At 44.6% G+C, this 24,088-nt stretch overlaps 1 protein-coding gene across 6 annotated transcripts in view; it reads right to left on the minus strand.

The window, feature by feature from the left end:
* Positions 1-6,835: 6,835 nt before the first annotated feature.
* Positions 6,836-24,088, minus strand: part of BUD13 (BUD13 spliceosome associated protein) — a 146,174-nt gene continuing 128,921 nt past the window's right edge. For 3 of the 6 annotated variants that reach the window (XR_015141872.1, XR_015141871.1, XM_086339358.1), the window contains exons 10-11: positions 7,349-7,445; positions 6,836-7,057 (exon numbers count right to left, since the gene is read on the minus strand). Coding sequence is in view for 4 of the 6 variants with exons in the window: in XM_086339358.1 (XP_086195484.1) it covers positions 7,037-7,057; positions 7,349-7,445 (118 nt within the window). In the remaining 2 variants the exon portion in view is untranslated. Of the gene's footprint in view, positions 7,081-7,348; positions 7,446-24,088 lie in introns of all 6 variants that reach the window. The other 3 variants (XM_086339359.1, XM_086339357.1, XM_086339363.1) reach the window with 1 other exon arrangement.

Consider the following 24,088-nt stretch of genomic DNA (forward strand, 5'->3'; position numbering starts at 1 on the left):
ATGCTCCTGAAATTGATCTACAGGTTGAATGCAATTCTTATCAACACGTTTTTTTTGTAAACAAAGAAACAGTAAGATGAGAGTGAGAGATTTATTATAAGGAATTGGCTAACATGATTATGGAGGCTGATAAGTCCCAAGATCCACAGCTGAGAGGGAAGCTGAGAGGGGGACTTCCCTGGTAGCGCAGTGGCTAAGACTCCATGCTCCCAATGCAGGGACCCAGGTTTGATCACTGGTCAGGGACCTAGATCCCCCATGCTTTCTCCCAACCTTGGTTTTCAGATGTTTAATTATGATGTTTCTTGTACAGTTCCTGTCTGAGTCCAAGCCTGAAGACAGGGGAAGATTGATGTTTCAGCTTGAACACAGGCAGAGAGAGAACAAATTCTCCCTTACTGAGTCTCAGTTCTATTCAAGACTTCAGTGCTTTGGATGAGGCCAACCAGCTTTAGGGGAGGGCAATCTGCTTTACTCATTCTAGGGATACAAATGTTAATCTCATCTGGAATATCCACACACCCTCACAGACACACCCAGAATAATGGTTAATCAAATATCTGGGCAAGGTGACATATAAAAAAAAAAAAAAAAAGACAAAAATAAAATTTAAAAATTAACCATCACAGTAGACAAGCTTATTCTAAAATTTATAGTTGGCCCTCTGTATGCACAGATGTGGAACCCACAGATATGGAGAGCTGACTGTATGACACCAGTTGATATAAGAGAGGAGCATCTGAGGATTTGGTATCTGCTCCATGGGTGGGGGGTGCAGAACCAATGTCCTAAAGATAATGAGGGATGACTGTATGTGAAAGGGCACAGGCTCTTGAATTGCTAAAACAATTATGACGATGAAGAATAAAGTGAGAGAAATCACTCTTCCTGATATTAAAAATTACTTTATATCCATAGCAATCAGGACAATGTGGTATTGACAAAGAGATAAACTCATAGATCAATGCAACACAAGAGAGAACCCAGAAACAGATTCACACAGATACACTTAACCGATTTTTGACAAATAACAAAAGCAATTCGATGGAAGAAGAATAATGTTCTCAACAAATGATGCTGGGACAAGTGGATGTCCATAAGCAAAAAAATGACCTAAATCTGACAGCTGATACAAATTAACTCAAAATGGATCACAAATTTAAGTGTATAGTTGTAGAACTATAAAACTTTTATTTGGAAAAAAAAGTATGAGAAAAGTCTCCTGGTTCTAGAGCTGGGTAATGTTCTTAGATTTGATACCAAACATAAGATTTGTAAAGGAAAAACCTGATATATTAAATTTCATAGATATTAAAAACTTTTGTTCCGTGAAAGTCTATATGACAAGTTACACAATGGAAAGAATATTTGCAAACCACATCATAATAAAAGAATAGCATCTAGAAAATATAAAGAAAATACACATATACAATTAGAAACAACTAATGTTGGAGAAATTGGATGCCCATAAGCAAATATATAATTAGAAAATGAGCAGACTACATGAACACTTCACCAAAGAGGACAAACAGATGGTAAACAGGCACAGGAAAAGATGTTTAACATCATTAACAATCAAACAAACGCAAATTAAAACCACAATGAGATGTCGCTGCCTACCTCTCATTATGACTAAAATAAGAAACAGGAACAACACCAAATGCTGGGAAAGATGTGGAAAACCTGGGTCACTCATACATTGCTGATGAGAAGTAAAATGGTACTGCCACTCTGGAAAGTAGTTTCTTGTAAAACTAAACAAGCAATTACCATATAGCCCAGCAATTCCACTCTTGATCTCAGTGGCGGGGGCGGGGGGGGGCCGGTAGGGGGAATGTATGTTTACAAAAAAAAAAAATTGTACACAAATAACAGCTTAGTTTGTAATAGCCAAACCATGGACATTTCAGATGTCTTTCAATAGATGAAGGACAAACTGCAATGCAGACATACCGTGGAACACCATACTTAGCAATTAAAAACAATGAACTATTGGGACTTCCCTGGGGGTCCAGTGGTTAAGACTCCCCACTTCCACTGCAGGGGGCTCAGGTTCGATCCTTGGTTGGGGAACTAAGATCCCACATGCCACATGGTCTGGCCAAAAAACAAATTAGAATATCAGTATATCATTAAAAAAAAAAAGAATGAATTATTGATACACAGAACTTGGATAAATCTTCTGAGAATTATGCCAAGTGAGAAAAGTCAGTCTCAAAATTTTACATATTACATGATTCCATTTAAATAACATCTCTTTCAACAACAAATTGGTGGTTGCCAGGGATCAGGAATAGTTGGGGAGGGAAGATGGAGGTGGATGTGACTACGAAAGGACAATAAAGATCCTTGTGGTAACAGAGCTGTTTGGCATTTGACCGTGGTGGTGGATACACAAACCAACAGGTGTGATAAAACTGTAAAGAACTAAATGTGCACACACAAAGATTTAACCATCCACACCCACACAAATGAGCACAAGTAAAAGTGAGAACTTCTGAAAAAGGAATAAGATGGGTGGATTGTATCAATGTCAATATCTTGCTTGTGAAATTATACTACCGTTTTATATAACATTATTATTAGGGGAAACTGGTTAAAGTGTACACTGAGTGGATCTCCCCATATCTCATATAATGTATGTGAATCAACAATTATCTCAAAAATTTTAATTAAAAAAACAAAATCTATAGAAAAGTTGAAAAATAAAGATATGATATGGCAGAAATGGAAGACTGTCAATTATATTCATTCTTCCCCTCTTCTATATCTTACAACTTCAACTGGACACATGGGCTTCCAGGAATAGACCCCATTTCCCAACTTCTTTTGAAACTAAGAGTGGCCTGTAACTAAATGCCAATCTTGGGATATAAGCAGTAATAATGTATTCAACTTCCAGAAAGTGTTCTTTTTCTTTTTTCCAGGAAGTATTCCTAAAGAAAGGGTGGCACTTCCCTGGTAGTCCGGTGGCTAAGATTCCATGCTCCCAATGCAGGGGACCCAGGCTCAATCCCTAGTCAGGGAACTAGATCCCACACACCGCAGCAAAGACCAAAGATCATGTGTGTGCCATAACTAAGACCCAGCAGAGCCAAAAAAATTAAATCAACAGAAATTAAAAGAAAAAAAAAAAAAAGCAGGCATGCCTTCTCCTTCCCCTTCTTACTAAATCATGAACACAAAGGACATAACCTAGGAAGGACTATGTCCTTGTGGAAAGACTCTGGGTCCCTAAGGACTTCATGTAGTTTCCATAACTGGTCTCATCTGCCTATGTTTAATTAAAAAGAAATAAACTTCTATCGTGTTTAAGCAGTACCAGCCTAGGCTGCTTCTGGCTTTTATGAAATAAATTTCTACCTTTTGGGGACACTGGTATTTTAGGCTTTCTCTGACTACAGTTGAATCTGAACCTAATTAATACAAATAAAAGATATTCCATGGAGAAATAAATCACAGGTTTATTTTAAGACCAGGTAGAATTCCAGGCCAAAAAGAAAACTACAAGAGACAAAGAAGGAAGTTATAAACTATAAAAGAACAATCAGTTCAGTTCAGTCGCTCAGTCGTGTCCGACTCTGCTCATGGATGGCAGCACGCCAGGCTTCCCTGTCCATCACCAACTCCCAGAACTTGCTCAAACTCATGTCCATCGAGTCAGTGATTCCATCTAATCATCTCATCCTCTGTCGTCCCCTTCTCCTCCTGCCTTCAATCTTTCCCAGCATCAGGGTCTTTTCTAGTGAGTCAGTTCTTCGCATCAAGTGGCCAAAGAATTGGAGTTTCAGCTTCAGCATCAGTCCTTCCAACGAATATTCAGGACTGATTTCCTTTAGGATGGACTGGTTGGATCTCCTTGAAGTGCAAGGGACTCTCAAGAGTCTTCTCCAACACCACAGTTCAAAAGCATCAATTCTTCAGTGCTCAGCTTTCTTTATAGTCCAACTCTCACATCCATACATGATTAACAGAAAAATCATAGCCTTGACAAGATGGATCTTTGTTGGCAGAGTAATGTGGCTGCTTTTTAATATGCTGTCTAGGTTGGCAATAGCTTTTCTTCCAAGGAGCAAGCATCTTTTAAGTTCATGGCTGAAGTCACCATCTGCAGTGATTTTGGAGCCCCCCAAAATAAAGTCTCTCACTGTTTCCATTGTTTCCCCATCTATTTGCCATGAAGTGATGGGACTGGATGCCATGATCTTAGTTTTCTGAATATTGAGTTTTAAGTCTACTTTTTCACTCTCCTCTTTCACTTTCATCAACAGGCTCTTCAGTTCCTCTTCGTTTTCTGCCATAAGGGTGTTATCATCTGCATATCTAAGGTTATTGACATTTCTCCTGGCAATCTTGATTTCAGCTTGTGCTTCATCCAGCCCAGCATTTCTCATGATTTACTCTGCATATAAGTTAAATAAGCAGGGTGACAATATACAACCTTGACGTACTCCTTTCCTGATTTGGAACCAGTCTGTTGTTCCATGTCCAGTGCTAACTGTTGGTTCTTGACCTGCATACAGATTTCACTGATGGTAAGGTGGTCTGGTATTCCCATCTTTCAGAATTTTCCACAGTTTGCTGTGATCCACACAGTCAAAGGCTTTGGTATAGTCAATAAAGCAGAAGTATATGTTTTTCTGCAATTCTCTTGCTTTTTCTATGATCCAACAGATGCTGGCAATTTGATCTCTGGTTCCTCTACTTTTTCTAAATACAGCTTGAACATCTGGAAGTTCACAGTTCATGTACTGTTGAAGCCTCACTTGGAGAATTTTGAGCATTACTTTGCTAGCGTGTGAGATGAGTGTAATTGTGTGGTAGTTTGAATATTCATTGGCATTGCCCTTCTTTGGGATTGGAATGAACACTGACCTTTTTCAGTCCTGTGGCCACTGCTGAGTTTTCCAAATTTGCTGGTATATTGAGTGCAGCACTTTAACAGCATCATCTCTTAGGATTTGAAATAGCTATAGCTCAACTGGAATTCCATCAACATATCAGGACAATAAAGATCATGAATATATGTGTGTTTAATAATACAGTAGCAAAGGCTATAAAGCAACAGCTGACAAGTACTATGGGAAAACGAGACACATGAGAAACTGCAGTTAAGGAATTTAACACAGTCCTCTCAGAAACCAACAGATCAAGAAGACAAAAATGACAAGATAGACTTGAATAATAGAACTGATCATTTTGAACTGAGATACAATGAAGAACTTTACACCCAAGACATGAGGAATGTGTATTAGTTCATATGTGCGGTGCTGTGCTTAGTCACTCAGTCGTGTCCGACTCGTTGCAAACCTGTGGATGGGAGCCTGCCAGGTTCCTCTGTCCATGGGATTCTCCAGGCAAGAACACTGGAGTGGGTTGCCAAGCCCTCCTCCATGGGATCTTCCTAACCCCGGGATCGAACACAGGTTCCCGCATTGCAGGCAGATTCTTTACTGTCTGAGCCACCAGTGAAGCCCTTAGCTCACACAGGACACTCCAAAAAATACACCTTGAGCTAGGCTACAAAGGATGATGATTCAACTATTTCCAAAGACCATAATAAAAATAGGAATCAATACAAAAGACAGGCTTTTATTCATCTCAAAGGTATAGAAACTGAAAAAGCAAGCTACTTAACAACACTTTATATTAAACAGGAAATAATAGGGGAAATTACAAAATACTTAGAACTGAATGACAATAAAAACACTACATGTCAAAATTTGTAAGACTAAAGAAAGACTTTAGGAAAATTAATGGCTTTAACTACACTTACCAGAAAACAACAAAGATGGAAATAATGAGCTAAGTAACTCAGGAATTTACAAAAAAAAAAGATTACAGAGTAAACTCAAAGAATAAAACTATAAAAGAAAAAAAGGGATAAAAATCAATAAAAATGACTTAAGTTAAAATGTCACCTTATTGCAACTCCTAATGAATTAATTGATCTAGCCATTTATCATCAATGGCTCCTAAAACCAATAAAACAGAGTCAACCAGACACTGTCATTATGTTCCTCTTAAAGGAAGAACATAACCCACTTACAAGGCAGTCATGTAAAAAAATGTGTGTATATATAGATATCAATATGGATAGACAGGTTAAATGTAGATAGAGATAGATTTAGATATACATGTATAGACAGATAGGTCAAATTTTATTCACTCTCTAGATCTAACTGCAAATTTGATGGAAATTTCATGAAAGCTCAATCACCTCTAAATTCAATGAAAGTTCAATCAAAATTCCAGCAATTTTTTATAAAGCTGATAAATTGATTCCAAAATTAATATGTAGAAAAATGAAGGTTTGAAAGTCCACAAATACCTAAATCAATTTTTTGAAAGAGCAAAGCATGCTGATTTGCTGTAGCAGGTATTAGTACATAATATAGAGCTATATAATTTTTAAAATGTTTGCTTATAACTCAAGAACAGACATAAATCCAATGGAGAAGAGAAAATGCCTACATATATATAGGAACTTAATATATGATCAAGATAACATCACAAACAAGTAGGAAAAGGATGACTTATTTAGTTGATAATTTGCCCAAAAAAGCCTCTATCTCATACCATATACAAAGGTGAATTCCAGGAAGAGTAAAGACCTAAAATTGAAAGGCAAAATAACAGGTAAAATAGAATAAAAACAAATAAAACTCTTCTTGTGATCTTTGTCAGGGATGAAACTTCATCATCAAAACCCAAAGAGCAAAAACCATAAGGCAAAAACTGATTGACTTGACTATTAACTACCAAAGATTTATGTTAACTGAAAGGATGCTACATTCATTTCAAAGGGCTGCCATAAGAGAATACCACAACTAAGGAGCTTAAAACCGAAATTTATTGTCTCATCATTCTAGAGGCAAGAAGTCTGAAGGCAAGGTGTCATCCAGGCTTTTTCCCATTGAAACTTTTAGGGGAGAATCTTCCCGTGCTTCTTCTCGCTTCTGGTTTTTGCCAGCATTCCTTGGCATTCTTTGATTTCTAGGTGATCACTCCAATCTCTGCCTTTATCACCACAAGCTCATCTTCTCCCTGTGTGTCTCTGTTTTTGTATGGTATTTTCCTCTTATAAGACATAAGTCATATAGGATTTATAATCACAAGACCTGATTTCCAAATAAGGTCACATTCACAGATACTGGGGGTTATGACTTCAACATGTCTTTCTGGGGAATACTATTCAACCCACTATAGTCTACTCTATACCCTCCACCCCAAATTTACATCCTACCCACATGCAAAATACATTCACCCCATCCTGACACTCACAAGTCTTAACTCATTCCAGCAACAATTCTAAGTCTAAAACCTTATTTAAACATTATCAACTCACCAAGTTCCAAATCTCATCATCTAAATCAGGTATAGATGAGATTCTGGGTATGATCCATTTGGGGACAAAATTCCTCTCCATCTGTGGACCTGTGAAACTAGAAAACAAGTTATCTACTTCCAAAATATAATAATGGGACAGACATAGAATAAACACACCCATTCTAAAAGGGAAGAATTTAAAAGAGTAGAATGGAGTAGGAAATGACAACCCTTCCAGTATTCTTGCCTGGAAAAGTCCATGGACAAAGGAGCCTGGTCGGCTATAGTCCTTGTGGGTCTCAAAGAGTTAGATACAACTAAGTACACACATATGAAGAGATAAAAAGGTCACCATTCTCAAACAAGTCTGAATCCCAGAAGAACAAATTCAAGGTCTGAAATTAGTTCTCTGTGGCTTGATGCCCTGTCCTCTGGGCCTGTAAAGATAGCTGTTGCCTCTTTGGTCTCTGCCTTTGTATCTGTGGATCTGTGATCACAAAGTCACTCATCTTTTTCTTCAAGAGTAGCACGTGTGTGGTTGAATAGCTCTGTCCCCTACTTTCCTTTCCATATTAACAGAATCCCAGAAGTCTGGCAGCTTTCTTTGTTTTATCTAGTCTTTACCCCTTTCAGTGCAAGCTGACAGTGTTTCTACCAGTATAAATTTTCACAAACCTTGTGTGTCTCCTGTGTATGTCAAAGACATCTATGCCATTAGACACAACTGGTCCCCACAGAGACTCTCCACATAATCCTGCCCCTATTTCTGGCTTCTGCTGAGATCTGGTTTGACCCATTAGTCATCTACCTAACTCTTTTCAGCAAAATGCTGTTCAAGGCACACCCTTGGTGCACCCTGCAGAGTGTGCTTACTCAACATTGAATTTTCTAATTTTGACAATCAGGAGGAGCCAAGAAACTCCCAAACCATCAAGTTCTGGTTCCTTAATTTTGAACAATTTCTTTCTCAATTTATCTCTTTCCTCTTGGAACTTGCTATCAGCAGTAAAGAGAAACCAAGCCACACCCTCCACAATTTGCTTGGAAATCTAAATACCTAAGTTGAGTCCTGATTTTTACCCAACAACAGAACATAAATCAGCCAAATTTTTTACTACTTTATAATAAGAATTGCTCTTTTTCCAATTTCCAATAACATGGTCCTCGTTTTCTTCTCAGGCCTCATCAGAAACACCTTTAATGTTCCTATTTCTTGCACCATTCTATTCAAGATGATGATTGTGTTCTCTAAAATGATAGAAGCTTTCTCAACTGCGCTCTTCTGAGCCCTCACTAGAATAGCCTTTAACATTCACATTTCCGCCAACAGTCTCTTCAATATAGGATTTTTCTATAATGAACCCCAATTTCTTCCAGCCTCTGCCCATAACCTAATTCAAAAGCCACTTCCACATTTTAAGGCTTTTGTTATAGCAAATACCTCACTACCCAGTTCCAAAATCTGGACTAGTTCCCTAGGGCTGTCATAAAATAGTTAAATAAACTAGGTAACTTAAAACAACATAAGTTTATCCTCTCACAGTTCTGGAGACTAGAAGTCTGAAGTCAAAATGTCAGCAGGACCATGCTATCTCTGAAGGTTATAGAAAATAACCCTTCTTTGTCCCTTTCAGTTTCTGAGGGCCCCAGACATCCCGTGGCATATGGCAGCATAACCCCCATCTCTGTCTCTGTTTTCACGTGGTTTTCTTTTACATGTCTTTCTGTGTCCTCTCCTCTTCTTATAAGGACACCAGTCATTAGATTTCATCTTAAGATCCTTAACTAGTTACATCTGCGCAAAGACCCTATTTCCAAATAAGGTCACATTCTGAGGTTCCAGGTGACATGACTTCTTGGAAGACGCTATTCAACCTACTGCAGATGCTATGGACAAAATTAATAAGCAAGTGACTACCGATAGAAAATATTTTAAAGTCTAAAATCATTAAAGATTACTATCTCTAACACGTAAGAAGACTGTGAATCAACAAAATAGAAAACCCTACAGAAAGAGGCAAAGGATATGAGCAGGCAACCCACAGAAGCAGAAACTCAAATGAATAAAACTTTTATAAAGCGCTATTAGATCTCATTAATAATAGGAGAAATTAAATAAATAAAGTAAATTCTACTTTATGTCCATAAATTTGGGTAGAAAAATCAAGTTTGGTAATATGAAGTATTGGCAAGAATGTGGAGGAATGGGACGCTACATAATTTATAGTGACTTTCAATCTTGCTCAGAGTAAGACCCACAAAGCCTTCCACTTCCTGGTCCAACTACTTCTTCAGCCTCATCTCCAACCATCTCCTGTCTCCCTCTCTCTGCTGCAGCCCACCAGCCTCCATGCTGTTTCAAGTGGGCCAAGCACACTTCCATCCCAGGGTCTTGGCACTTGTTTCATATGCTTAGAATATACTTACCCACTCATGGCATGACTCCTCTTTTCCTTGAAGTTTATGCTCTAATGTCACTTCTGAGGGGGGAGGCTTCCTTGACCACAGAGGTCAGAGGCTCCCCCTTTGCCTGATGTATTTCTCTCCATCACAATTCCAACTCTCTGACACTCTATGTTTTGCTTGTTTGTCTGTTTATTGTCCATCTCACTTTACTAGAATGCTCATTTTGCTTTGCTCACTGCTGCATCCCAAGTCTAGAACAGCACCTGGCATATTATAGGTGCTCGATAAATATGTTGAAGGAACAATGAACTATTAATATTTACCGAGTGATTCAGTTCAGTTCAGTTCAGTCACTCAGTCATGTCCGACTCTTTGCAACCCTATGAATCGCAGCACGCCAGGCCTCCCTGTCTATCACCAACTCCCGGAGTTCACTCAGACTCACGTCCATCGAGTCAGTGATGCCATCCAGCCATCTCATCCTCTGTCGTCCCCTTTTCCTCCTGCCCCCAATCCCTCCCAGCATCAGTCTTTTCCAATGAGTCAACTCTTTGCATGAGGTGGCCAAAGTACTGGAGTTTCAGCTTTAGCATCAATCCTTCCAAAGAACACCCAGGGCTGATCTCCTTCAGAATGGACTGGTTGGATCTCCTTGCAGTCCAAGGGAATCTCAAGAGTCTTCTCCAACACCACAGTTCAAAAGCATCAATTTTTCGGCATTCAGCTTTCTTCACAGTCCAACTCTCACATCCATACGTGACCACTGGAAAAACCATAGCCTTGACTAGACGGAGTGATTACTGTGTATCAAATGCTTTCATTTAATCCTTTCAACAGCCATATAAGTTAGTCATTATTACTTCCATTTTACTGACTTGGAGACTGAGGTTTAGAGGGTTTAGGCAATCTATGAGAGGTCAAAGAGCTAGCGAATGATTGGGCTGAGACTTGAGCTCAGCCTGGTTGATTCCAAAACCCAAGTTCTTAAACACTTCACTATACTTCTGTCAATCACCCACAGGGTTCATAATTCTCACTTGGTGGCCGTGAATGTCCATGGCTCAGATCTCCTGCTGTGGGAAACACAGCTGCCATTCCTCTAGATCCAAAACCACATTCATGCCGAGGGCCTGCCTCCCCCAGACTGCTCCCAGGCAAAGCCAAGCACAGCTGATGGGCTCTTCTCTTGGTAGCTTTGGCTGGGAACTCTCCATCAGCCTAGCCAACACCTTTTTAGAGCTGTGCTGGGTCTCAGATTCTTCCTATCCAATCCTCCTTCCTCCCCCCTCTCCTTTCCCACAGTCACACTACCTACTCCTGCTCTCTCTTCTTTGTCCTTCACAAAGTATCCCCCAGCGAATCTCCTGCACCCCAAATCCCACCTTGGTTTTCATTCCTTGAAGGTCCTGACCTAACATACTCTTGGGGATGATCAGGAGTCAGCCAGCACAGTATGTACCACAGCTGGACATACACCCTCCCCCATGACCCAGCAATTCCTTTCTCATGTATGTGTATATATATATGTATATACACACACACAAAAGAAACGCATAAGGTTTTTCGGAGCAACCGCCAGAAGTGACTGCAGATAAATTTGCAGAGGCTGGGGAGTTTAGAGTGCCTGTGTTAGTTGCTACTTTCAATGTGAAAAATGCTGGGTCTGGCGACCGCAAGCCCTACCTGTCCCATCGGAGTCACAAGAGAAGCCACTGTGCCTGCCCAGAAACCAAGAAAGCACACGATGAGAGCATCATTGAGCAAGAAGAGCACTGTGGACAACTGACTGAGGCCCACAGGGAGTGCATGAGAGCCCTGGGGTTTAAGATATGAAATGCTGGGACTTCCTTGGTGGTCCAGTGGTTCAGAATTTGCCTTCCAATGCAGAAGACATGAGTTCAATCCCTCATCAGGGAACTAAGATCCCACATGCCGCATGACAACTAAGCCTGTGAGGCACAACTAGAGAGCCCACATGTTCTAGAGCCCACAACAGAGAGCCTGTGCACAGCAATGAAAGATCCTGTGTGCCACGGTTGAGACTGGATACAGCCAAGTAAATAAATGTTTCTTTAAAAAAAAGATATGAAATGGAGGTCTGCTCTGGAAATTAATAATTCCTGAAAAATGAAGAAGACTCAATATTTGGGGGTTCTTTGATCAACAATGATAAATGAAAAAGTATTTATAATTTATTTGTTTTAAAAAGGAAAATATCCTTGGTCAAAAAAAAAAAAGAAAGAAATGCACATATATTGTCACCAAAAGACATGCACGATAATGTTCACAGCAGCTCTATTCATAATAGCTCAAAACTGGAAACTCTAAATGCTTATCAACAGTCAGATGGGTATATAAATCGTGGCATATTCACACAATTTGACCTTATACAGCAAGGAGAATGGATAATCTATAATTACTCACAACATGGATGGATCTCACAAACAGAAGATTGAGTAAAGGAAGCCAAGGCAAAAGAGTGCAAACCATGAGATTCCATTACGGACTGTAGCCTACCAGGCTCCTCGTCCATGGGATTCTCCAGGCAATAGTCCTGGAGTGGATTGCCATTTCCTTCTCCAGGGGATCTTCCAAACCCAGGGCTCGAACCCAGGTCTCCCGTGTTGTAGACAGACGCTTTACCATCTGAGCCACCAGGGAAGCCTATATAAAGTACAAAACCAAGCAAAATGAATGCCCAGTGTTAGAATTCTGGATACTGCCTACCTTTGGGAGCTGGGTGGGGTGAAGATTAGGAGAGTAACAGGGATTTCTGGGGTGCTGGAGATGTTTTGTTTCTTGATCTGGATAGTAGTTAAGTGGTTTGATTAATTTTTGTTGTTGTTTTTTTTTTGAGAATTCCTCACTTACAGTATGTGTGTTTTTCTCTGTGTACATTATACTGCATTTTTAAAAAATTAATGAAAAATAGAAGATAGGGCCAGTGTTGAATAACACTCACCAGAAAGACAAAATCACAAGCCTACTGATAACCTCTAACCCTGTTCCCTGTTCCTGTCAGGGTTCCTCCATTCTTAGGGTCACTTCCAGACTCAAAAATGTCCCTTTATCTTATTCTTGATGGCCAGCCTGCCACCAAGTCCTACTGCTTATTTCTTCACAACGTCTGTCGACTTTGACCTGGTATTCCGTGTGTTCCTGCTGTTACTGCTCCATCGGATGCCAAGGCTCAGCAGAAGTTAGCTTCTAACTAGCCTCCCAGCCAGGGCAGGAACTAGGTGAGGCCAGCAAAGCACCCAGGGGGCAATATTTAAGGAGGCATCATTCTCAGGGTGCGGCAAGCATGCACTTGACAGCAGAAAGTGATGTTTCTTTAAATTCTCCACCCAGGCACCTGGCTCACCTCCCACTAGTCCCTGCTCTGTCATGCTGGATTAATCTTATTTTCGTGTCTCGCCCCTGTCCAAAGATTTGCCATTGTTGCATCCTCATACTAAACTAAGGATGATCCTGGGCAGGTCATACTATCTCCCTTAGCCTCAGTTTCTTTATACATACAGTGAGGATCCTGGATCTAAAGACAGCAGATAGATTTCCTTATTGAGTACCAAATCAAATTGTTGTAACAGCCATGTGGAGCATTTGATTCAGAAGAATTCTGAGGACAAGTACAGATTCACTGAAGAAAGGCGCTGTGATCAAGTCCTGATATTTGGCATGAGTGAGAAAGAGCACAGTCTTGAGGGGAACTTCTCCGGTGGTCCAGAGGTTAAGAGTTCCCCTTCCAATGCAGGGGATGTGGGTTCGATCCCTGGTCGGGGAACTAAGATCCCACATGCCACAGGACAACTAAGCCTGCATGTCACAACTAGAGAGTTTGTGCATCACAACTACTGAGCCTGCACTGTAGAGCCCATGCTCTGCAACAGGAGAAGCCCACAAGCACAGCAACAAAAAGCCCACAGGTCGCAACAAAGACCCAGTGAGCCAAAAACAAACAAAAAAAAACTATACAGCTATGATACACATATCAGGCGCTTGCCTTAAGTAACTAAGAACAAAGGTTTTATCCTGGCATTCTAGACCCTCCATGATCTAGTCTCGTCAGACAATGGTCTTATTTCCTAGAGAATCAAGTCTAAAATGTTCAGCCTAGTTTCAAAATACAGCCAAGAGAGGCTCCCGGGGCAGCCGCACTGTGCTGAGTGGCAGCACAGTCATCTGTGGTTGTCACATCACTCTCAGGCCCACTCGGGCAGAGCTCCCACTGGTCAATCCTTGGGGTCCCGCTGGGCTCATCTCCATTTCCAGAACCTAATTCCAAAATATTGTCTGAACTCCCTCCAGAGAGCTGATTTATGCCCTGGTTAAGGGAAAAGGAACCCAAAATATTGTGCCCATTTGTTTGAGCCATGGATGGTTAAACAGGGTCATCTCTCACCTGCTGGCCAGCCTGGTCCGCTCAGCTCCTCTGGTAGCTGGATTTGATAGCTCAGCCCAGAAGACAAAGTCTAGCCTACAAGCCCAGAGAAACGTCAACCCAGGGCCTCTTGAAGGTGCTCCCCGCTGCCCAGGACTTGCTTGCGGAGCTTTCTGAATTCAGAGTGCATGTGCACACACACACACAAGCCCAAAGCGCATGACTCACTGAATGGGGAAATCTCCCTAGTCCTAATTTTCTTTTTTTTCCCCCCTCTTTCCACTCAAAATGGTGATGGCTAGGCTCTGCCTGGGCTGGCACACCCAGCACTCTCTGGTCAGAGAGAACCCAGCTCCCCCCAAACCCTTATCTCTCCTGAGTGGACACCTACATACAGCTACCCAGAAGGCAGATATACATATAGACATGTAATTCAGAGAGATCTGTGCTCTGCTTAGGCCATATACCAGGAAAATGCAGAACAGAAGTGGTTAATTCTCCACAGTGAAGTCTGGATGGCTTCTCAGAGGAGGTGACTGAGGTGGGTCTTACAGGATAAGTAATAGCTGGCCTGGAAGAGCAGAAAGGGAAGGGAAAGCTTGTGCCAAAGATGTAAGTAGGAATGAAGTCAACATATTACCCAGCACCTACTGGACCTCAAAACCCCAGGACAGGGATCTCCAGTCCAGGACCTCATTTCACCTGCTTAGGCATGAAGGGCAGAAATCTTTGCTCTGCCTTCACCAATCAGGAAGAATTTCCAACTGTTCTAGGAGCTGCCTAGGGTCCACTGTCAGATCCTCTCAGGGACATTCCTAACATCCCTGTTCAGGGCAGACCCATGCGGTACAGCATGGTGGGTGAAACAGTAGGGATTTCTAGAGGTTGGAGGCCCCAGAGGAGAATGAGCATCTCTGCATCCCTTTCCCCTGGCCATGCCCAGCAAGTGGCCCTGTCCTGTCTGCTTCCTGCTGAGCTCATCACTGTCCATCCATTCACCGGCCATTCCTGTCTGCTCCTTGGTTGACACGAGGGGATGGGACATGTGATGGAGGAAACAATGGGAAGGAAGAGTGATCCCCTCCTGAGGCCATGTGACTGGTAGGTAGGGGCCCTTGGCCCTCCCAATGAGCAAAGTGAATAACCTGATTCTCAGGAAGAGACTCCAGTGGAGTCAGCTAGAACGAGGAGAACTTGGAAACTGTGCGGAAGCAATGTCTGAGCAGAGAGGGCAAGAGGGACAGCGGGGAGGGATGAGGGAAGGGGAGAGGCAGAAAACTCCTTTACCACCATCCAAGAGTTCTAGCTACTGGCTCCCCACCCCCAGCACACAACTACAGGCACCCCTCAAAGCCCTCCTCCTCCACGAAGCCTTCCCAGAGTACCCCAGCCAGAAGTGCCAGAAGGACAGCCAAGGTTGAGGACCCTGCAGACAGGTATCTTAGGAAGCAGGACCCTGCAGTGGAATTAACAAGGGCTCAGGAGGCTCAATCTGGGTTTCATTTTCAGTTTCACATCAACTAGATGGGTGACCTTGGGCAGCGTACTCATCCTGAACAAGGACGACCTTCGCATCTGCCAGATAACAAGTGACCATGATACGTCTTTCTCTCAATATTGAGGATTACATAAGATATTCGTAAGGCCCCAGAACTCAGTAGATGTTTGATACTTGATACATGTATTTCTCTTGTAATATGCTTCATTTTCAAGCACACACCTCACCTCCTCATCTAAACCGCCAAGCTCCAGGAGGGCAGTTTTATAACACACACACACACACGCACACAGCACACACACACACACACACACACACACAGTGCCAACACAACGCCTGGCACACAGACGGCTCAATATATGCCTTTCAGAAATAACAACTTCCAGAGCCAGAGGGAGGGAAAGGAAGCAAGGAGGTAGAACCTTGAGAAGAGAGCTTTGCTCCCCGCAAGGCTGGGCGAGGCTGAGTCCCATCCTTCTCATCTAGTTGTAAAGCGCCTGTGTTCATTATTTTAACAGTTATTCGTGATCAAACGATTTGGTGTTAATGTGGATCTAATGTATAAATCCATACGGGTCCCACAGTCATTTAGCATTAATTAAACGAGGCCATTATAAGGCTGGGATTCCGCTGGGTTTATTGCGCTTAGCAATTAACGGCAGGAACCACTTGGCCACTCTGCTTTCGGTCTGGTCCCTTTTACCTCCAGAGGGCGGGGCTGCAGCAGAGTCACAGCTGCCCTGGGATGGAGAGTGGCGCCCTGGCTGGGGTGCAGAAAGATGACTGACAGGTGGGGAGTTCCCTAGAGGCCCAGCCTTGGCCTGAAGAAGCTGACATTTCATTAAGAAGAAATGAGGGCTGCACTGGCACAGCACTGGCCTAGGAGCCTGCTCTAACGCTGCTGACTGGCTGTGCAACCTTGTACAAGAAACTTTCCTTCTCTGTTCTGCATCAGTTAATTCAGGAGCCTGGACAAGCCAAGCTCATTCCCTCTGCCTGGAACATATCTCCTGCTTTTCCCTGGCTGCTTCATTCCACCACCCAGGTCTCAGCTCACATATCCGCTTACCCAAGAAGCCTCCCGACCACCTATTCCCAGCCACCCCACTAATCTGTAGCATGTTTTCTCTGTTTTATTTTCTTCATGGGACCTGTACATGCGTGCTCAATCCCTTCAGTCATGTCCAACCCTTTGTGACCCCATGGACTGTAGCCCGCCAAGCTCCTCTGTCCATGGGGATTCTCCAGGCAAGAATATTGGAGTGGGTTGCCATGCCCTCCTCCAGGGGATCTTCCTGACCCAGGGATTGAACCTGTATCTCTTGCCTCTCCTGCACTGATGGGGGGGGGGGCGGGTTCTTTACCTCTAGTGCCACCTGGGAAGCCCCCAGAGGACCTATAACTATCTAAATTACCTCAGGGGACTTCCCTGGTGGTCCAGTGGCTAAGATGCCTTGCTCCCAGTGCAGGGGGCCCAGGTTCAATCCCTGGTAAGGGAACTAGATCCCACATGCCATAACTAAAGGGTTCACATGCCACAGCTAAAGATCCCACATGCCTCAATGAAGACTGAAAACCTGCGTGCTGCAACTAAGATCTGACGCAGCCAAATAAAGATAAGTATTTTTTTAAGTGTCTTACCATTTGTATTCATTTGTTTGCTTGTATATTATGTCTGTGTCCTCCCACTATAAGCTCCACAAACCAAGGACTTTGTTGGTCTTATTTATCACTCTAACACCAGTTTCCCGAATGGTACCTACTCTGTACACAGCACATGTGTCTGGCACATGTCAGCAGCTCAGAAAATAATTTCTCCATTGACTGAATCATTAGGTGACCACTCGGCACCCTCCGAGATGGGCACTCAATGGCCCTTGACATCTGGGCCCAGGAAGCAAGGGCAGAATTGGGGCAGATAGAGATGGGTTAGCTGGGAAGGCTGGTCGGGGAAGGGTGGTTGGGATAAGTCCTAAGGGGCTGAGCAAAGCCGGCCTGGAGGGGAGGAAAAGACGGATGTTGCCTTCAGCAGAAGTCAAACAGGATCCATGATGGTGGAGAGCACTGAGTCTCAGCAGCTGCTACCCCTTTGGGCTTCTAGCCAAGACCATTTGGTGAAACTATATTCATAATCACAATAGAGGAATCTTCCGTGGACTGGGACAGTTTCTCTTCAAGGCACCAACCACCACGCGTATCATTTCACATTATTCTCCTTCCATCCTCTTATTTTCTGTTGCTTACAACACGTAGAAAACTAAAAACATTAGTTTTTGATTTGTATGTCCTAAGTCACTTCAGTCGTGTCCAACCATCTGTGATCCCATGGACTGTAGCCCACCAGGCTCCCCTGTCCATGGGATTTGCCAGGCAAGACTACTAGTGTGAGTTGCCATGCCCTCCTCCAGGGGATCTTCCTGACCCAGGCATTGAACCCGTGTCTCCTGTGTCTCCTGCATTGGCAGGTGGGTTCTTTACCACTAGAGCCACCTGTGAAACACTTTCCAATTTCCATAAGACCTTTTCCTACAAAAGAATTCAGTACGTTTCCCATTTTGCAGAGGAGAAGACTTAGGGAGATGAAGTAACTTGTCCAAAGTCGCTCGGGGAATAATAGGTAGCCTGAAAAACTCAAAACTCAAAAATTGTCTACAACCCAACATCCTGTTTTCCAGATGAGGAAACTAAGGCAGAGAGTACCTGGTGAGATTACGACCACCCTCATATACACCCAGGGAGGCTAAGCTATTTGGAGGGTCAGGTGAGGCCTGATGAGGACAGGGGGAAGGGAACAATCTCCTTTCAAACTGTAGCATGGAGATGGAGATTAGCCCAAATGAAATATTTCATTATTCTAGTTCAGGGAGAGAGCATCAGAGAATCATGGTCTTACAGATTCCAAGAATTTTTAAGCTGAAAAGGATGATGGAGATGTCTCTTATCTCTTTATAAGATCAGATATAGGGCTCAGTTCCCTGTTCTAAGCTCTTTGACTTATCATTTCTGAAATGAAAAACGTGACATCATGCACAAAGTGGGCTGGTGAATATCTGATGCAGGGTCGAGTACTGAAGGGAGATGAGTGAGGCAGACCAGGGCTAGCAAGTCAAACAGCCACCTCCACTCAGTCTCAGTGTTAGGGTCCAATAGGGAGCGGTGGGGACTGTAGTGGAGAATATAAACCTATCTGAGGTGGGTATTCCTGTAGCCAATCATTGCTATATAGGCATGCAGGCTCGGTGTTACCAATTCTTTTTATTTTTTTTTAAGAAATGCCAGAAATAAAGATCTTTACAAGAAAGAATTTTACATGCAGCATAGCCCAAAATTTAAAAAAAAAAAGAGTCTAGAATTTTAAATGTTGGCATGTAAATGCAAAGCACTGTGTGGGCCAGACAAAATATGTCTAACAGCAAGTTCCATCCACTGACACTCATAGTTAAGGGATAAATCAACCCTGTTCAGACCCTTCATTGTACAGACGGGACAACTCCAAGATTTAAACCATGGTCCTGAGATCACAAGCAATTAGGGCAAAGCTTAGACCCTACGCCTCCAGATTTCTAAACCAGTTCTTAAACTGTGGACTCAGGGAGCAGACATCTGAGAATCCAGTGGATTTGGAGACACATGACTATGTGGTTTGACGTCCTGAATCCATACATTTCCATCTAGCCCAGTTCCTGGTCCAGAAGTCAGGTCCAATCTCCCACCTGACCTGGAAGGCCTTGTCCACAGAAGATGGGCAAGGGTTGGAGGCAGCACCTCCTGCTCTTCTTCCACCCTACATCTCGGAAGGGCCCCCACCCTCTTCACGATGCCCCATCCTCAGGCCACTTAGGATGCAGCACTGTGGCACAAGCCAGCTGTCACTTAGGCACTTACAGGCAGAACTGTGGAAAAACCAAACCACTGTTATTACACTTAATAACTAGTTTCCACATCATCAACTCATTGGAGTCTGAGAGGCGCTGTTAGGGTGTCAGCTCCCTCAGCCTCACAAGTCAGCACTAGTGGGGGACACAGGCAGGCTGGGCACCAGCCTCTGGGAGTTATTCTGTCCCCCCTTGCCCATGCACGCAGAGGACACTCAACCCAAGGGCAGCCTGAGTCTCCATCCTGCCCTCTCCCTCCACCTACAGCGCTCAGAAGCTTGATAGCTATACCAACAGCACCCAGGGTTTGCAGCAAAGCCAGAACCCCAGAGAAGGGGCCTCTGGGCCCTGACCAGGATCTGAACAGGAAGAAGGAGCGAGGCTTGGCACACTGGGGCCCAGGGTCCAGAGGAAGAGCGTCCAAGACTGGGACTTCTGGGGTGGGATCATGACCCTGCTGTGTGGCCTTGAGCAAGTTACTCCATCTTTCTGAGCTCCCGTTGCCCCATTTGTATAAGGTGGTGCCTCAAAGCTTTTTTATAAGGGATCATTGAAATGTATGAATAGTGACCAGGATGATGTCCATACTCAGTAAATGGCAGGTGGCTTTGACGGTAAAGAATCTGCCTCCAATGCAGAAGACCCAGGTTTGATCCCTGGGTTGGGAAGATCCCCTGGAGAAGGGAATGGTAACCCACTCCAGTATTCTTGCCTGGAAAATTCCAGGGACAGAGAAGCCTGGAGGACCACAGTCCATGGGGTCACATAGAGTCGGATACGACTGAGCAACTTTCACTACTATTGCCAAACTATGATTGAGCAGAAAGATGTAGCGTTTGGCTGTCCTGAACCAGGGGAAAAAGGACAAGCACAAGGACTAGTTAGAAATAAGACCACTAAGAAACGTTCCTAAAAAATTTATGTTTCTGAATTTCTAATATACTGACGAGAGGAGGCCTTTTAGAGCTGTGATTAAAACAGCTAGCAATAATAACACCTAACATTCTTCTCACTGCCTCCTTTCAGAAAGGAGAGAATTCCGAGAGGTTAATTTACTTACCTAAGGTAATCCAGCAAGCAAGTCGCAGAACTGGGCTTGGAGGCCAGGCAGTGAGACTGGGACTGAGATTTTAGCCATCCTTGTCCACCATCCTCCTCTCTCCCCTCCCAGTCCTGGGAAGACCTGCTGGGATGTGGGGTTGGCAGAGGGAGAGGATGGCAGGTGGGCCAGGCTACAGTTATCGGGGGACTTGAGGTCCTAACCCCAGACTGTTCTGCACTGAAACAGTAGACGACCCCAGAGGTTTAGGGAACAATTCTGGGATAGAGGCCAGGGCAGAGGCCTCCAGAATGCAATGATCCTCCTGTCGCTCTGGGTCGAGGCCACATGAGCCACACCTTCCGTGAGGCCCAGCCAAAGCAGTAGTCCCCACTGGGAGCCCTGGAGGACAAAGGATCAGCCCCTTCCCAGACCCTGGTGCACACACACCCCCTGCTGGATGGGCCCCTCCAGCAGCCCGACTGTAGCGTGGGCCTGAGGCAGTGTAGTGCTGCCATCTTTTGGCCACACGCTGCACTGCAGCCCTGCATGCCCTATGGGGTGAACTCAGCCAGAACTGCAGCCCCCAAGGGCACAGGGCACCAGCCTGTCTTGCAGGATTCGCGTCTGGAGGGGGGTCCTCTTCTGTGAGCCCTGGTAGGATGGCTTCTCAGCCTTAGCCATGGCCCGAGACTCCAAACCAGCCCAGGCAGCCACAACGGGGCCCTCTGCCCTAGGAGAGGGACCAGGTACCCAGGCCCCAAGGGGCCCAGGGCTCCCTGAGGTTGCCCCTGCCCGACCCGATGCCTGGACTTGTGCTGGGAAAGGCTGAGAGGGAGAGAGATCATCTCCGGAGACCAGGGGCAGGGGAGGTTCACGCCAGCATCTCTGAGGTGCCCAGAGAGCCAGGCGCCCTCACCTCTAGAGAAGGGATTGCGGTTAATTAATGAGTGTGTTTTTGGTAGTTTGCCTATTTATTTGTTGGGCTGTGTTTATTTCTTTATCTTCTTTATGCTTAACTGGAATTTTACATTTTTCTACAATGCCCAAGTAAGCCTCAAGAAATAATGTGATATGTTTATAAACTTGTATGTGTTAGTCACTCAGTGGTGTCTGACTCTTTGCGACCCCGTGGACTGTAGACTGCCAGGTTCCTCTGTCCATGGGATTTCCCAGGCCAAGTATTCTTGGCCTGGTTAGCCATTTCGTTCTCCAGGGAATCTTCCCAACCCAGGGACTGAACCCTGATCTCCTGCATTGCAGGTGGATTCTTTACCATCTGAGCCACCAGGGAAGCCCGTTTATAAACTTATCTGAAAGTAAATTGGCTTTTAAGTAAGGACACAATAATTCTAAAGCAAAAAGCAACCTTTATCCAAACCCCTTTCTTTCACAGATAAGAAAAATGAGCTCAGAAATGGTGACTTGCCCGAGGTCACAACAACAGTCTGTGGAGAGAGTCAGAACCGGAACTTCTTTCTCAGGACAGGCTCATTCCTCTTTGAGAGTGAGCTGTAGCTTGTGTGACCCCTCCTGTCATGGTGTGATCCCCTATTAGTCCCACAGCACCCATTTTTCTGTGTACTGTCTGTTCCTTTCATGTAAGGTTTGTGAGGACAGAGACCTCACTTGCATTGCTCACTAAGGTATTCCCAGCATCCATTTTGAGTGAATGGAGTTAATCAGAGAAGGCTTCCAGGAGGAGGTGAGTTATACACCCATTTTTGCAAAGGCAATGGTAGGAGATCAACAGAGAAGATGGGAAGCATCCCAGGAGGTGGAGGATGGCTAGAGCTGGCCCCCAGTAACTGTGCACTCCCAGTCCTCATGGGGGAGGAGGAAACTGGAGAATGGCATGGACTGTCCCCCACACACAGCTGGGCGAGGGATGTTTTTGCTCATTCTGGGAATCTGGGACAGAAGCTGGAAAGAGCTCCTCTCTGGAACCAGGAAGGACTCACGAAGAACGGAAGCCTCAGGGCAGCCCAGCTCTGGGCCTGACGGGGTCTGGCTGAGCCTGCTTGACGGCACTGGATGGGGTCTGACCAGGTCTGAGCAGCTGGGCCTGGCTGAGCTAGCAGCTTCTTCCTTGCTCCTGTGTTCAGGAGTGCCTAGCACCATCATCTCAGTCTCGTCTCCCAGGGCTTTAGCTTACAGCAGGGGTCCCCAACCTCCGGCATATAATGCCTGATGGTTTGAGGTGGGGTTGATGTAATAATAATAAAAATAAAGGGCACAATAAATGCAATGCCCTTGAATCATCCTGAAACCATCCCCACCCCACCCTACCCCTCGGTCCATGGGAAAACCATCTGCCACAAAACCAGCCCCTGGTGCCAAAAAGCTTGGGGACCACTGGTTCTGAGACACATGGGAGAGAAGACCAGAAATGCTGAAGCTAAGGGGAAAACATGAAGGGGTCCAAATTTATGCAAGGTCTTGTTTTTAGGGCCCTTTATAATATCACTATTAGTTTAGGAACATAGCTGCATTAAGATGTAACGATCATGTTGAAATATAGAAGCCATTTACTGTGTTTTAGTATGGATATGAAAGTCTGAGAGAAAAATGGAAAATTTTCAACAGAAAGAAATGGACATTTCCTAAAGGAGAAAAAAATGATTCTCTTAATTCTTCTGCAAAAGTCCCTCAGCGGGTTCTTTTTTGGAAGAAAGACGCTTTACTTCCCCTCTAGAATGTCACATGACACCTATAAACAAGGAGGCGGAGGGGCCATGCACGTCCCTGCTCAGGAGACACAAGTAGTGGGCACTGCCGTGCACCCGGGCTCTGCGCCAGGCTCGTCCTGTGCACCCCGTGACGTGACAAAAGGGACACCTGCAGACTACAGGCACATGCCGAGCACAGGGAAGGTGGGCCGGCCGGCCTCGCAATCGCCCAGGTGTAGGTGAGTGCACCTGCCAAGGTGGCTTCCTGCCCACGCCTCTCCCCTACTCGCCTGGGGCAACTCTGGGCTTCCACCCTACATATCCTCCCGCAAGGCCCTGCAACACCAAAATCTGAAGAGACGGGGTGCTGGTGAGGGCCCCTCCGGGGGGTGGGAGCAGGGGTAACTCTTCTTCTGTTTCTGATTCAAAACCGGAACTCACAGGACGGTACAAAGGCCCAATGATAGAAAGAGACTCAAAGATACCCGGAGAAAGATGGAAAGTGAGAGACAGGGAGGAAAGGAAAGATGGAGAGAGAAAAAGAAGTAGGGGAAAAAGGAGAGAGGATGAGACAGAAACAGGAGAGAAGCTTACAAAGCAGGAGCGACAAGGAAGCTTCTTGCGGGCGGGGGCGGGGGGGGGCGGGGGGGGGCGGTGGAGAGCTGCGGCAAGAGAGGCCAGAGAAGGAGACAAAGGGATGAACCAACAGTGAAAGGAAAGGACCAGGGAGGAGGAAGCCCGCACCATCTCTCCAGGAGGCCCCAGCCCCTCTTCCACCCTCCCTGCAGGCACAGTAAGAAACGGGAGGCGGGAAGAGGAAGCAGAGCCGGGCAAAGTCTCTGGGTAACCTTGGAGACGAGAGCCAGGGAGCCAGGCGCAGGGTGGGGCGCC

Source organism: Bos grunniens, chromosome 15 (assembly GCF_055505025.1).
Source record: "Bos grunniens cultivar Pamir isolate PY7600 chromosome 15, Bosgru_T2T1.0, whole genome shotgun sequence".
Taxonomy (NCBI): domain Eukaryota; kingdom Metazoa; phylum Chordata; class Mammalia; order Artiodactyla; family Bovidae; genus Bos; species Bos grunniens.